Source organism: Ovis aries, chromosome 6 (genome assembly GCF_016772045.2).
Source record: "Ovis aries strain OAR_USU_Benz2616 breed Rambouillet chromosome 6, ARS-UI_Ramb_v3.0, whole genome shotgun sequence".
Taxonomy (NCBI): domain Eukaryota; kingdom Metazoa; phylum Chordata; class Mammalia; order Artiodactyla; family Bovidae; genus Ovis; species Ovis aries.
The window spans coordinates 84,189,309-84,204,829 of NC_056059.1; the positions used below are offsets into that span (position 1 = coordinate 84,189,309).

The 15,521-nt window shown below is 35.8% G+C and overlaps 1 protein-coding gene across 3 annotated transcripts in view; it reads right to left on the reverse strand.

Moving 5' to 3' along the window:
• UBA6 (ubiquitin like modifier activating enzyme 6) overlaps positions 1-15,521 on the reverse strand; it is a 95,972-nt gene that overhangs the window by 36,837 nt on the left and 43,614 nt on the right. For 2 of the 3 annotated variants that reach the window (XM_004009863.5, XM_060417149.1), the window contains exons 9-15: positions 15,288-15,411; positions 8,759-8,862; positions 7,470-7,532; positions 6,512-6,588; positions 5,978-6,044; positions 3,647-3,790; positions 135-202 (exon numbers count right to left, since the gene is read on the reverse strand). In XM_004009863.5, coding sequence (XP_004009912.1) covers positions 135-202; positions 3,647-3,790; positions 5,978-6,044; positions 6,512-6,588; positions 7,470-7,532; positions 8,759-8,862; positions 15,288-15,411 — 647 coding nt within the window. The remainder of the gene's footprint in view (positions 1-134; positions 203-3,646; positions 3,791-5,977; positions 6,045-6,511; positions 6,589-7,469; positions 7,533-8,758; positions 8,863-15,287; positions 15,412-15,521) is intronic. The other variant, XM_042251465.1, reaches the window with a different exon arrangement.

Here is a 15,521-nt window from a genome sequence, read left to right on the forward strand (position 1 = left end):
AGGAGAAAAGACTGCAGGAGTGAATTAGGAGAAAATACATTTTAAAAAAACCCATGTTTATACAAAAATTCTTTAATTTTGGTGCTGCTTATCAATATACAACTAAGGAAAAAGCAAAAAAATGTCAGTATTACCGTGGGAGAAATTCTTCTCGTTCAGGTTTGCTGAGGGATTCGACAAGATCTGCTGCTTCAATGTATAACTTAAAGTAGAATATAAAAACACAGCTTATTATGTGGAAAACTAAACTGCTAGAAAAAGTAATTATCTTCTGTAGTATGGTTAAATCTACATTAACCATGAGGAATTATAAAAAGATGATATTTGATTCAGGTCATTTTAGCCATCTTATAGATGATATATCTAAATCTTAAACAAAAGGAAATTTCACCTCCAAATGTATTTACTATTACTACATAAACTCAGGAAGCATCATTCAATTTCAATTACATTTGAATAAATAATTTGATTACTTAGATAGAAAGTACCTATCCTGTATTATTTTCGAACTTAGGTATATTATATATCACTTATAATTACTAGATACATACTAGGAGGAAGTTGTCTATGGAGCCACAATCTAAGCATATAAAATAACATCAGTCAGAATTAGTTTAAGTTAATGAAAAAAACTTGACAAGATGGTCAACACTGAAATCAGATTGATTATATTCTTTATAGCCAAAGATGGAAAAGCTCTATACAGTCAGCAAAAACAAGACCAGAAGCTGATTGTGGCTCAGATCATGAACTCCTTATTGCCAAATTCAGACTTAAATTGAAGAAAGTAGGGAAAACCACTAGACCATTCAGGTATGACCTAAATCAAATCCCTTATGATTATACAGTGGAAGTGAGAAATAGATTAAGGGACTAGATCTGATAGATAGAGTGCCTGATGAAATGGATGGAGGTTCGTAACACTGTACAGGAGACAGGGATCAAGACCATCCCCATGGAAAAGAAATGCAAAAAAGCAAAATGGCTGTCTGAGGAGGCTTACAAATAGCTGTGAAAAGAGAAGCCAAAAGCAAAGGAGAAAAGGAAAGATATAAGCATCTAAATGCAGAGTTCCAAAGAATAGCAAGGAGAGATAAGAAAGCCTTCCTCAGCGATCAATGCAAAGAAATAGAGGAAAACAACAGAGTGGGAAAGACTAGAGATCTCTTCAAGAAAATTGGAGATACCAAGGGAACATTTCATGCAAAGATGGGCTCGATAAAGGACAGAAATTGTATGAACCTAACACAAACAGAAGATATTAAGAAGAGGTGGCAAGAATACACAGAACTGTACAAAAAAGATCTTCATGACCCAGATAATCACAATGGTATGATCACTCCCGTAGAGCCAGACATCCTGGAATGCGAAGTCAAGTGGGCCTTAGAAAGCATCACTACGAACAAAGCTAGTGGAGGTGATGGAATTCCACTTGAGCTACTTCAGCCTGAAAGATGATGCTGTGAAAGTGCTGCACTCAATATGCCAGCAAATTTGGAAAACTCAGCAGTGGCCACAGGACTGGAAAAGGTCAGTTTTCATTCCAATCCCAAAGAAAGGAAATGCCAAAGAATGCTCAAAGTGCTGCACAATTGCACTCATCTCACAAGCTAGTGAAGTAATGCTCAAAATTCTCCAAGCCAGGCTTCAGCAATATGTGAACCATGAACTTCCTGATATTCAAGCTGGTTTTAGAAAAGGCAGAGGAACCAGAGATCAAATTGCCAACATCTGCTGGATCATCGAAAAAGCAAGAGAGTTCCAGAAAAACATCTCTTTCTGCTTTATTGACTATGCCAAAGCCTTTGACTGCATGGATCACAATAAACTATGGAAAATTCTGAAAGAGATGGGAATACCAGACCACCTGACCTGCCGCTTGAGAAACCTATGTGCACGTCAGGAAACAACAGTTAGAACTGGACATGGAACAACAGACTGGTTCCAAATAGGAAAAGGAGTACGTCAAGGCTGTATATTGTCATCCTGCTTATTTAACTTCTATGCAGAGTACATCATGAGAAATGCTGGGCTGGAAGAAGCACAAGCTGGAATCAAGATTGCTGGGAGAAATAGCAATAACCTCAGATATGCAGATGACACCACCCTTACGGCAGAAAGTGAAGAGGAATTAAAAAGCTTCTTGATGAAAGTGAAAGAGGAGAGTGAAAAAGTTGGCTTAAAGCTCAACATTCAGAAAACTAAGATCATGGCATCTGGTCCCATCACTTCCTGTGAAATAGATGGGGAAACAGTGTCAGACTTTATTTTGGGGGGCTCCAAAATTACTGCAGATGGTGATTGCAGCCATGAAATTAAAAGACACTTACTCCTTGGAAGGAAAGTTATGACCAACCTAGATAGTATATTCAAAAGCAGAGACATTACTTTGCCAACAAAGGTCCATCAGGTCAAGGCTATGGTTTTTCCAGTAGTGATGTATGGATGTGAGGGTTGGACTGTGAAGAAAGCTGAGTGCCGAAGAATTGATGCTCTTGAACTGTAGTGTTGGAGAAGGGTCTTGAGAGTCCCTTGGACTGCAAGGAGATCCAACCAGTCCATTCTAATGGAGATCAGTCCTGAGGGTTCTTTGGAAGGAAGATGCTAAAACTGAAACTCCAGTACTTTGGCTACCTCATGCGAAGAGCTGACTCATTGGAAAAGACTCTAATGCTGGGAGGGATTGGAGCCAGGAGGAAAAGGGGATGACAGAGGATGAGATGGCTGGATGGCATCAATGACTCGATGGACATGAGTCTGAGTAAACTCTGTGAGCTGGTGATGGACAGGAAGGCCTGGCATGCTGTGATTAATGGGGTCACAAAGAGTCAGACACGACTGAGCAACTGAACTGAACTGAACTGATGGCTAAATTTGAACATGATCATGAACACAAATAAACGATTATTTATTTAAAGATAAACTCTACGTTAATAACCCAATTTACATTCCATATGCTGCTAACAATTATACCTAAACCACTCTTACTACTGAATTCACCAGCAAAATAGCATTACTTAATAGCATCTGTCAAATTTAAATTATAAATTTACAAATTTTAATTATTAAAACTAAATTTAAAACTTTTAAAAACAATATGTTCAAAGTTTTTCAAAAAATAAAGGGCCTGAAAAGTGTCCTTTTATACACTCTTGCCAATTATTCTTTTTGATAACAAAAACCAAAGGTTTTCCATCCTGTGATGCTTTTACCCTATATAGTGCTCAAACTTTTATCATTCCTATGCCTTCTACCTTTAGAAATTTATACTTAGATGCTAGGGAATCTGAAGATTCATGATGCCAATGTAACTCCATGGAACAGTTCAAGAATCCTGAAAGTGCATGACTGCTAAGCTAACAGTAGTGGAAACCAAATAAAAGGATAGAAAATGCACTCCCTCACTCTCACAAATGAGAGAAATACATCCTAGAATGCAACTCTGGGTTAAATCCCGTATCTTCAACAAATGATCTTGTCAGTTTCTATTACAGAATTAAATTTTGGTGGCACATCACACCCAATTTATGCATGAAAAATATATTTTTGCTTTCATATTGATCAATACTATGTTGTACCTTAGAATTTGTTATATGGGTAACTAATTCAGCCTTAAGTATAAAAAATATTAAAATAGAGAACCCACCCACTGGCACAAAGGAGAAAACTTTCCAGTTACAGCTTTCAGTACTTCTTGGCTGGCAACACCTCCTACTGCTGCAGCAAGTGGGGGTAAAAAGCCTTGGGCAGTCCAAGAAAGCCAACGCACGATGTCATAATTTACTTCAGGCTGAAACACAAGCCACAAAAGACAATAATCTTAATAGTATTTTTATGGTATATGCAAAACTGCAATGACTTGATGTGAGAATAACCATAGTTTAACTTTTAAAAGAGCTACTCAATTTCCAGAATAGTTTTTAAATCCTAAAAAAAGTCCCAATCTCATAACAAAAGATCCAACTACAGTTAACAGTAGGCAGTATTTTTCTTGACCAGAACCCATGCATTTTTGTTTTTTGACTCTCCATGTTACACTAGGGAATAACTCAGAATTACCTAGATTATCAACCACTTATAGTTCTTGTTAGAGAACAGTTCTGTGATGTAAATTAGCCAAAATTTTTAAAGACACATTTTAATGAAAAACATGGTAAAACCTTGAACCAGATAAATAAAAATAAAATGATCCAAGGATAAGAAAGGATAAGGAGCCATCATTTTACGTTAAGTGGTACATAAAAAGTAAAACAGTAAAATAATGAGACTATGTATTGTTAGAAAAGGCAGTTTACATAAGCAACTAAGCCCATGTATCACAACTATTGAACTGGTACTCTAGAGCCTGGGAGTTGCAACTACTGAGGCCACGTGTTGCAGCTGCTAAAGCCTGTGTACCCTCAATAGTTCATGCTCTGCAACAAGAGAAGCTACCAAGATCAGAAGCCTGCATACTGCAACTACAGAGTAGCCCCCATATGATGTAACTAGAGAAAAACCCACACAGCAAAGAAGACCCAGCACACTCAAAAATAAATAAATAAACAGAATTCTAAAAACAAAAAAATCTTAAAAGAAAAGGCAGTTTAGAAAAAAAAAAAATCAAGAGAGTAATGGCACTTTTACATACTAATCTAAGGGCCACTCATCACAAAGTTCTCATTATCATACTTAAAGATGATGTTTTTCAAAATATAATTTATTAGTATTTTTAAGGAAAAAATGGAGAACTGGATGTTAGAGCTATTATTTTAGCACAATTCTTATTTGTCACAAAGATCTCTTCATGAGCTCTGGCTTCTCTTTCTCTTCCTGTTCTTTCAATATCAGTAACTGTGATCTTAAGATTCAAGTAGGGATCAATTAATCTCTTGAAATTCTATGTGAAATAACAGTATTTGTGTATTTAGGGGGGAATACTGTTAATTCTAAGCTCCTTCTGAGAAATGCTTCCCTGGTGGTTCAGATCTGCAGATGCAGGAGACCTGGGTTCAATCCCTGAATCGAGAAGATCCCCTGGAGAAGGGAATGGCTACCCACTCCATTATTCTTGCCTGGAGAATCCATGGACAGAGAAATCAGACAGGCTACATTCCACAGGGTTGCAAAGAATTGGACATGACAGAGTGACTAACACTTTCACTTTCTTTCTGAGAAATGCACCAGAGAGCACATGTGATTTCAAGTCTTATTTTAAAGCTACAGCAGTCAAGAAAGGATGGTACTAGTAGAAAGACAGAAACAACCAATGGAAGACTATACTGAATTCAGAAAGAGCCGTACACATATGTGGTCAATGAATTTCTGACAAAGAAGCCAAAAAAACAAAGAACAAAACAAAACAAAAAACAAAAACAAATGAAGAAAAAACTGTCTTTTCAATAAATAGGCTAGAATTACTGATACAAAATATTCTGATACAAAAAATTAACTTAGTTCTATGCCTAACAAAGGAGAAAAAGATGAATTCATAAATGTACAAAACTGTACACAATGAGTTAAAAATGTATAATGATGTACACTGTGCAAGGTCTATAAATATAAACTCACAACACAACAAATCTAGAAGAAAATAAGGGAGAAAAGATTTGTGATTTTGACTTAAAAAAGGCACAAACCATAAAAAAGGAAAAACTGATGAATTAAACTTTATCAAAATTAAAAGCTTCTGTTCCTTAAAAGACGTTGTAATAACATGAAAAGACAACCCACAGACTGGAAGAGAATATCTGTAAAATGTGTTTTCTATATGTAAAGAACTGATTTCTATATGATTTCTTCTTAATCAATAAGAAGAAAATGATCTAATTAAAAGCGGCAAAGGTTTCAAAAACTCAGGTTGAATTTAATGTCAAATAACTTGCCTACTGTCACAGAGTCAGTAAGTAGCAAAACTGGAATTTAAAGGCTAAGAGAACATTAATATGTAGAAAATTTATATGTTATATAATTTTTGACACTCAAACTGAATATTCACCTTCTCTTCCAAGGTTTCACTTATAGATGTTGCCAGTTTCAACAGTTCTTCTGAATCTTGTTGGCACCTAGAATTCAAAATAAAGCTCCTCAATGTCAATTTTCTCAATAGCTAATTGAAATTTAAGAAATATGTTAAAAAACTGGACTTTTGCCAACCATGTAACATGAAGTGTTTAATGACTTTAAAGACAGCTGGTTTATAAATACATTCCTTCAAAATCATGCTCACTTAAGAACAGTTTGTAAGTAAGAATTTAGTTTTAAATGTACAAAGGAAAAACTTTTTGCAACAATACATAGAAGGTAAAAATTATATAATGGATTTATAATTTAATAGTTCTCAGATTTTTTTAAGTTGTAGCTTTTGAAAACTTCAAAATAGGAAAAATTTTATTTAGTATAACTCCATTTTTATAAATTGATCTTTCCACTTCTATGAGAAAAATAGGCTGGGTCAGAAGTGTTTACACAATTTGGTGTATCTAGTAGTATTTCAATAAGAAAAAAGGTTGTTTCAGAGAAAGAACATTACCCAATATTTGGCTTGCGACTATAGTTCTCCTGAAACTGGTCCAAGGCAAGCATGGCTGAGTGAATCTCTAAAGGTGCCTATTGAGAACATTAAAAATTGGTCAGTATTTAGTGAGTGTATAATATGTGTCAGGCACTGTGCTAATACCTTTAAGACATAATTTAACTTAATTAATAAATGAATTAGCTTATTACTGTTATCTTTAACAGATGAGGAAGCTGAGGCTTGAAAAGTTAAAGGACTTGACTGACTTCAAGCTATAGTTAAGTAACAGATCCAAGTTCTAATCCCAAGCTGTATGCCTAATTTTCATTAGGTTATCCATATGAAACAAAGTAGTATCAACTAAACAAAGGAAACAAATGTTGGTATGAGAATTCCTTTTTCTTTTCTTATCAATTATTTATAAATTTCAAAACTGTTATTATAATTCTTTACTTATCACAAATACATTCACCAGTATAAAACTGATCCAGTGACTTCAAAAAGCAAAATAAATGCTTCCAAGATTTTTAGGGAAGAAATATGTATTATATAAAACTCTACATGGTTCAGAAAATCTCTTAATAAGATTACCTTTGCATAAATTAATGAAACCACCTTTTAACTATCAAACCTGGCATATCATAAAAGAAAACATTTTCCCTATTATTTAAACATTTTTCACTACATAAAATCCTATTTTTAATCTAGGAGTCAGCTTGATACATGAATACAACCTTTATTTTTAAAGAAGCTAATGGTCTGACAGAAAAGTGTATATATATATATATATATATACACACACACATACACACGCACTATAAATATATATATAGTTGCTTTCTCTATATATACAGTTGCACTATATATATTTATATATACATATATATATAGTTGGTCTGTTTTAAATTTATAATTGCTTATCATTCCCACCCCCCACTGCACTGCCTCTCTCAAATCTACAGTGTTTATTTACCTCAGGTTTGCTAAAATCCACAATAAGGTACTTTGGATGTTTTAGTTGCATCTCTAATGATTCCTAATAGAAAAAAAAAAAAAAAAAACAATAGAAAAAAAATCCACTATGACTTCAGAGCAAGCAAGTGACTACTTGATAAATGACACAGAGCACTAAAAGCAATGGCTCCTTCTAAAAGGTCTGAGATAAGTAAGGTTGGGCTAATACATTTTAACTGAAATGTATAGTAGCTACCATTCCCTGGTTACTTATTTTCTTACTATCTCACTTTATACTTTTAATGTTAAATGCAACTGGACAACCTGCTCCACATAATAAATCTGGGAAACTTAAACATGTGTGTGTGTACTCGAAAAAATCTATTATCTTCATCGAAGAGCTATCATATTTTTTCTGATACCAAGTTTCAGGACTTGTTATACCTGACAAGACTTGAATAAATATCCAGTTAAAATTTTTTGTGTGGAGCAAGGAACACACGAAGGCCAAAAAAACTCAACAAACAAGACAATAAACCACCCCCTCTGAAAAAAACTCACGAAACCCAATCTTAAATTTATTGAGGCCTAAGTTGAAGCGTAATTCAAAACTAGGGACAACAGGAAGAGGAAGCAATGCTGGGGCAGATTTGACAGGATGAAGTATTTTATTCTGTTGCTTTGCTCTAACTCTGGGCTGAACAAAACCTTGTGGATGACTTCAGTTAATAATTGTTCTGGAAAAGAAGTTATTCAAGTCAAAACCTTGAGAACTTTCAAGAAAAAAGAGATATATTAGACTACTTATAATAAAAGTGGCCTAAGGATTTAAGCAGCAAGAGGCTTCGTAATTCCTTGATAAAAGTAGCCTCTACATTCTCTTTAAACAGATACATACATTTCCTTTCAATGCCAGTTTATAGGAATTATTTAACATATCTAACATACACCTTCTTGAAAACCAAAAAAATTAAAATCTAAAAACCTGGAATAACAAATATGATAAATAAAAGAAATATTTCTTTTGCTTTAAAAATGTAACTGAATAATAAAATATATACTGAATCAATGCTTGTTAAATTTTTCAAATACACATTAGTTGCATCTTCTGTCTTAGGAAGTAATTATAAGAAGCATGATCAACTCTAAATTTTTTTTGTTAATGTCGGTTTATTTTCATTGATTTCATTTTCCTCAAAGTGGGTACAAATTAAAAAACAAAATCTTTTCAATGAGTAATTTTATTGTCTTTTTCTCTCCTGCCATTCTTCTGTAAAGAAATATATTTAAGAGAAAAAAAATACTTACAAAGCAGAATGTTTTAGAAGTCTTAACTTGAATAGCTATGCCTCCATGTAAATAAGGTTCCAGTTCTGTAGTATCACCAATGCTAAAAGAAAATGGTGATACCACTAAAAGAAGGGAAAAAAGAAAACCATTATCTACTGATATGAGTATTTAATTTGAAAGTTTATGATAAAAAAGATGTTAATTTTTCCTAACTTAAAAAAATTAAGAAAATTTCAGTATAAATCTTTTCTATTTTGGGGGATGTGTGGGTAGGTGGAAGTTGGGGAGCTAGACAGATTATCTTTCCAATATGAATATAAGGACTTAAATGCAAAAACACCCACGAAAACTTGGAAGGAAAAAAGGGAATGAGAGGTGCTTATTATTAGGTATTAAAATACTTTATGAAGCCTCAATAATTAATATACTGGTATGTGTTATACACATAGTTGATAATAATACAACTGTGATACTGGCTCATGAATAGAAAGGCAGAAAGATTTATTATTCAGTAAAAGACCTGCAAAAGACAAAATTAAGGTGGTACCACAAACCAGTAAAGAAAAAACCACTCAATAAATTTGGGGGGAAAAAAGTCATGTGGGGAAGTACTTCAAATGGACAGAAGTTTTAAATGTCAAAAAGATTATTAGATAAGAGTATGGGATAAAAATTTCTTTAAAACTTTGCACTAAGGAAGGCATTTCTAATTATGACTCAAAAGCATCCAAGAAAAAATGGAAAACTTTGACATCATATACATACAGTAAAAGCCATCACAAAGTCAAATGCCACATTACAAAAAAATTGTTGTGACTCACATTAAAAAAAAAACAACCTTTAGCAAATATGCCCCATATATTAGGAGTCTGGGGGAAAATGATCAATAATACTCATTAAGAAAATGGGTAAAGGATAGATGACTCACATTAAAGGAAAATGAAATAGTTCTGAAGCTTAAGAAAAGATACTTAATCTCATTCATAATATATAAAATGCAAATCAAAATTATACTATACCATATTCAAGAGACCATGAAATACTATGAGCCATAAAGGGGAAAGGAGGAGACTATTCTACATTAATGATGTGAAAAGACCATCGAGGTGTTTAGTTTAATAGAAACACAAAGGGTTTCTATTCATAAGATGCTACCTTGCATCTAAAAATGCCTAAGGAAAGCCAGGAAGGGCAACTAATAAACTAAGAGAAATGAACAGGTAAGAATGAGAGGGAGACAAAAGTGGGCATTAAAGTTTTCATTGTAAACATCTGCCTTCTATTTTTTTTTTTGAATGATTTGCTTATTAAAAAAATTCAATTAAATAAACAAGCCTTATATATTAACTAGATAGAAAAGACCAAAAGAGTAAACATTGAACTTAGTTGTCGTTAATTCTGGAGTAGAGGGGCGAGGTCTGAAACAGTACTCATTTTTAACTCTTATTTAAACATATATATATATTCATATATCAAGAATCAGTTCAGTTCAGTCGCTCAGTTGTTTCTGACTCTTTGCGACCCCATGAACCACAGCATGGCAAGCCTCCCTGTTCACAAGGAACTACTGGAGTCCACCCAACCCATGTCCATTGACTCGGTGATGCCATCCAACCATTTCATCCTCTGTTGTCCGCTTCTCCTCCTGCTCTCAATCTTTCCCGGCCATCAGGGTCTTTTCAAATGAGTCAGCTCTTTGCATCAGGTGGCCAAAGTATTGGAGTTTCAGCTTCAACATCAGTCCTTCCAATGAACACCCAGGACTGATCTCCTTTAGGATGGACTGGTTGGATCTCCTTGCAGTCCAAGGGACTTTTAAGAGCCTCTCCAACACCACATTTCAAAAGCATCAATTCTTTGGTACTCAGCTTTCTTCACAGTCCAACTCTCACATCCATACATGACCACCGGAAAAAACCATAGCCTTGAATAGACGGACATTTGTTGGCAAAGTAATGTCTCTGCTTTTGAATATGCTATCTAGGTTGGTCATCACTTTCCTTCCAAGGAGTAAGCGTCTTTTAATTTCATGGCTGCAATCACCATCTGCAGTGATTTTGGAGGCCAAAAAAATAAAGTCTAACACTGTTTCCCCATCTATTTGCTATGAAGTGATGGGACCAGATGCCAGGATCTTAGTTTTCTGAATGTTCAGCTTTAAGCCAATTTTTTCACTCTCCTGTTTCACTTTCATCAAGAGGCTTTTAGTTCTTCTTCACTTTCTGCCATAAGAGTGGTGTCATCTGCATATCTGAGGTTATTGATATTTCTCCCGGCAATCTTGATTCCAGCTTGTGCTTCCCTCCAGCCCAGCGTTTCTCATGATGTACTCTGCATAGAAGTTAAATAAGCAGGGTGACAATATACAGCCTTGACGTACTCCTTTTCCTATTTGGAACCAGTCTGTTAATCATGTCTAGTTCTAAGTGCTGCTTCCTGACCTGCATATAGGTTTCTCAAGAGGCAGGTCAGGTGGTCTGGTATTTCCATCTCTTTCAGAATTTCCCACAGTTTATTGTGATCCATGCAGTCAAAGGCTTTGGCACAGTCGATAAAGCAGAAAGAGATGTTTTTCTGGAACTCTCTTGCTTTTTTGATGATTCATTGGATGTTAGCAATTTATATCAAGAATAAGCATATACTATTTTAGTCACTTAAAAATGGTTTTCAAGTAACAGGAAAATTATTTTAAAGCAGTAAATTATCAATTAATAAATATCAGGGGACAAAAAGACTTATCAATTGCTACTCTACTTAAATATTCTTTCTCTGCTCAAAGAATTTTTCATGCAAAATGTGGGTTTTTAAATTTTCATTTCTTGTTATCCAGTGGCTTCTCCTTTCATAAATATAGCCCCAAGATTTGGATCCAGCACCATAGTCCACAACTGAATGGACCCCAAGACAAAAAAGGATAATCTTAAATAACTCGGTCAATTTATGTAAAAATAGACACAAAATTTTTAATATCAATGATCTGAACCTATATTTTACATATTTAGATACAATCTTGGAAACAAAATACAATAGATTACCCAAGCTTCTTAAAAATAGATTCAAAATTGTTTTGCTATAAAGAGCTCGTAACAGGGATTGTCTTTTTTTCTCTCCTAAGGATCCATTTTTGTAGTCATTAAAAGAAAAAAAAGGTAATGTTTACCACCAGTCTATACACTGATTACATAATTACATGTTCAGATGCCCTAAAGATAAAACTGAGTCACTCTCAGCTGAACAGGTGTAAACATGCTGTCTGTGAGTTACACAATGTAAAGCAATGTCTTTAACACTTTTACACATGGCTGGAGGAAAATCATAAACTATGAAGCCTAATGATGCCATAAATGCATTCTCTTCACTTTCAAATGGCCTTAAATGAAACTGGGTAACTTTTCGATTTTTAAAACTGTTTATTCTCTTCAGATCTCTGGCCTTGGCACCTTATCTCTCCTTTGGGTCATGATTTCACCTTAGTCTACTAACAAAACAGACTCCTTCAGTTTCCTGCCAATAAGCCCACAAATCTGCCTGCACTTAACATTCATTCATCCTTTTTTCCCAAGTCACTGAACAAAAAAGTATCTTCACTTGAATACTTCACTGTCACCTCACCTAAACAGCCTAGACTATACTCATCTTCTCTCCAAAATTTGCTCCCTTTTTTGCGCTTCCTAATGTGTGAATAAATAAGCTGTCAGAATGTTCACTTGTCTACCATGAGATAGCAGTATGTTTCTTGCTATCTCAACTCCAACTGTAGAGCTGCTATGTCTTTAAGTTCCTTGCATTCTGTCTTGTTTCTTATTGTTTGCTTCTGCACAGAATACTCTCATCACCATCTTTCTAAGCCAATGCAACCGGTTATAATCAAGATACCCCAACCCTACTGCTGCTACCAAAACTGAGCAGGGATCCTTGCTAAGGTAAGAGTTCCCAGAATGCCTTTTCTCTGTAACACCACTGCCTAATGTTAGTATCTCTTTACTTCGCGTGGATCATAATAAATTGCGGAAAATTCTTAAAGAATGGGAATACCAGACCACCTTACCTGCCTCCTGAGAAATCTGTATGCAGGTCAAGAAGCAATAGTTAGAACCAGACATGGAACAATGGACTGGTTACAAATTGGGAAAGGAGTACATCAAGGTTGTATGTCGTCACCCTGCTTATTTAACTTATATGCAGACTACATCGTGTAAAATGCTGGGTTGGATGAAGCACAATCTGGAATCAAGATTGCCAGGAGAAATATCAATAACCTCAGATATGCAGATGACACCACCCTTACGGCAGAGAGTAAAGAGGAATTAAAGAGCCTCTTGATGAAAGTGAAAGAGGAGGGAGAAAAAGCTGGCTTAAAACTCAACATTCCCTAAATGTCCACCGGCAGATGAATGGATAACAAAGTTGTGGTACATATACACAATGAAGTATTACACAGCTATAAGAAGGAATGAATCTGAGTCAGTTCTAATGAGGTGGATAAAACTGGAACCTATTATACAGAGTGAAGTAAGTCAGGAAGACAAAAACTAATACTGTATGTTAATGCATATACATGGAATTTAGAAAGACAGTAATAATGATCCTATATGCAAGGCAGCAAATGAGACACAGATATAATAAAGAACAGACTTTTGAACTCTGTGGGAGAAGGTGAGGGTGGGAAGATTTGAGAGAATAGCACTGAAACATGTATATTACCATACGTAAAATAGACGTCCAGTGCAAGTTTGATGCATGAAGTAGGGCACTCAAAGCTGGTGCTCTGGGACAACCCAGAGGGATGGGGTGGGGGGTTTGGGATGAGGGGATACATGTGCACCTGTGGATGTCTACCTGTGGCTGATCCATGTCAATGTATGGCAAAATCATCACAATACTGTAAACTAACTATCCTCCAATCAGAATCATTAATTTAAGAAAAAAAACCTCAACATCCAAAAAACTAAGATCATGGCATATAGTCCCATTACTTCATGGCAAATAGATGGAGAAACAATGGAAACAGTGACAGACGTTGTTTTCTTGGGCTCCAAAATCACTGCAGATGGTGAATGAAGCCATGATATTAAAAGATGCTTACGGGAGAAATATCAATAACCTCAGATATGCAGATGACACCACCCTTAAGACAGAAAGTGAAAAAGCCTCTTGATGAAAGTGAAAGTGGAGAGTGAAAAAGTTGGCTTAAAGCTCAACATTCAGAAAATGAAGATCATGGCATCTGGTCCCATCACTTCATGGGAAATAGATGGGGAAACAGTGAAAACAGTGTCAGACTTTATTTTTTTGGCTCCAATATCACTGCAGATGGCGATTGCAGCCATGAAATTAAAAGACGCTTACTCCTTGGAAGGAAAGTTATGACCAACCAAGAAAGTATATTGAAAAGCAGAGACATTACTTTGCCAACAAAGGTCCATCTAGTCAAGGCTATGGTTTTTCCAGTGGTCATGTATGGATGTGAGAATTGGACTGTGAAGAAAGCTGAGTGCCGAAGAATTGATGCTTTTGAACTGTGGTGTTGGAGAAGACTCTTGAGAGTCCCTTGGACTGCAAGGAGATCCAACCAGTCCATTCTGAAGGAGATCAGCTCTGGGTGTTCTTTGGAAGGAATGATGCTAAAGCTGAAACTCCAGTACTTTGGCCACCTCATGCGAAGAGCTGACTCATTGGACAAGACTGATGCTGGGAGGGATTGGGGGCAGGAGAAGGGGACGACAGAGGATGAGATGGCTGGATGGCATCACTGACTTAATGGACGTTTAAGTCTGAGTGAACTCCGGGAGTTGGTGATGGACAGGGAGGCCTGGCGTGCTGCGATTCATGGGGTCGCAAAGAGTTGGACACGACTGAGCGACTGAACTGAACTGAACTGAACTGACCCCTTGGAAGAAAAGTCATGACAAACCTAGACATGTTAAAAAGCAAACATTACTTTGCTGACAATGGTCCATATAGTCAAAGTTAGGTTTTTTCCAGTAGTCACGCATGCATGTGAGAGTTGGACTGTAAAGAAAGCTGAATGCCAAAGAATTGAGGCTTTTGAACTGACGTGTCGGACAAGACTCTTGACAGTCCCTTGGACTGTAAGGAGATCAAACCAGTCAATCCAAAATGAAATCAACCTTGAATATTCATTGGAAGAACTGACGCTGAAGCTGAAGCTCCAATACTTGGCCACCTGATGTGAAGCACTGACTCATTTGAAAAGACCCTGATGCTGGGAAAGATTGAAGGCAGGAGGAGAAGGGGTTGACAGAGGACGAGATGGTTGGATGGCATCACTGACTCAATGGATGTAAGTTTGAGCAAGCTCAAGGAGATGATGAAGAACAGGGAAGCCCAGTTGCTGCAGTTCATGGGGTTGCAAAGAGTCGGACATGACTGAGCGAGTGAACAACAAGTTGGATTGAATGTCTTGAGGTGAAGAAGTGGATCACCCCTTTTGAGTTGAGTGTGTGTTCTCAAAAAGTAGAGTGTCTGAACTATAAATGCACTGAATAATGAATAAGTATAAACAAATTAATAAACATAAACTTACCAGTTATTTGTTGTGTGGATCCATTTAAGCCTGTCATTCCATTAATTTCTCGAAATGTTAGGAACTGTCCTGTTTCAAGTTTGTGAGGACGATTTTCAAGGCAAGTGACAATGCCAGGATTAGCCTAGAAATAAAGAGTGAAAACAAGTTCACATAGTCCTTTTTTATACAAATTCCAAATCTCACATAAAAAGGACCATGTTATCATAAAATTCTCAAAACAACTAAAATTGC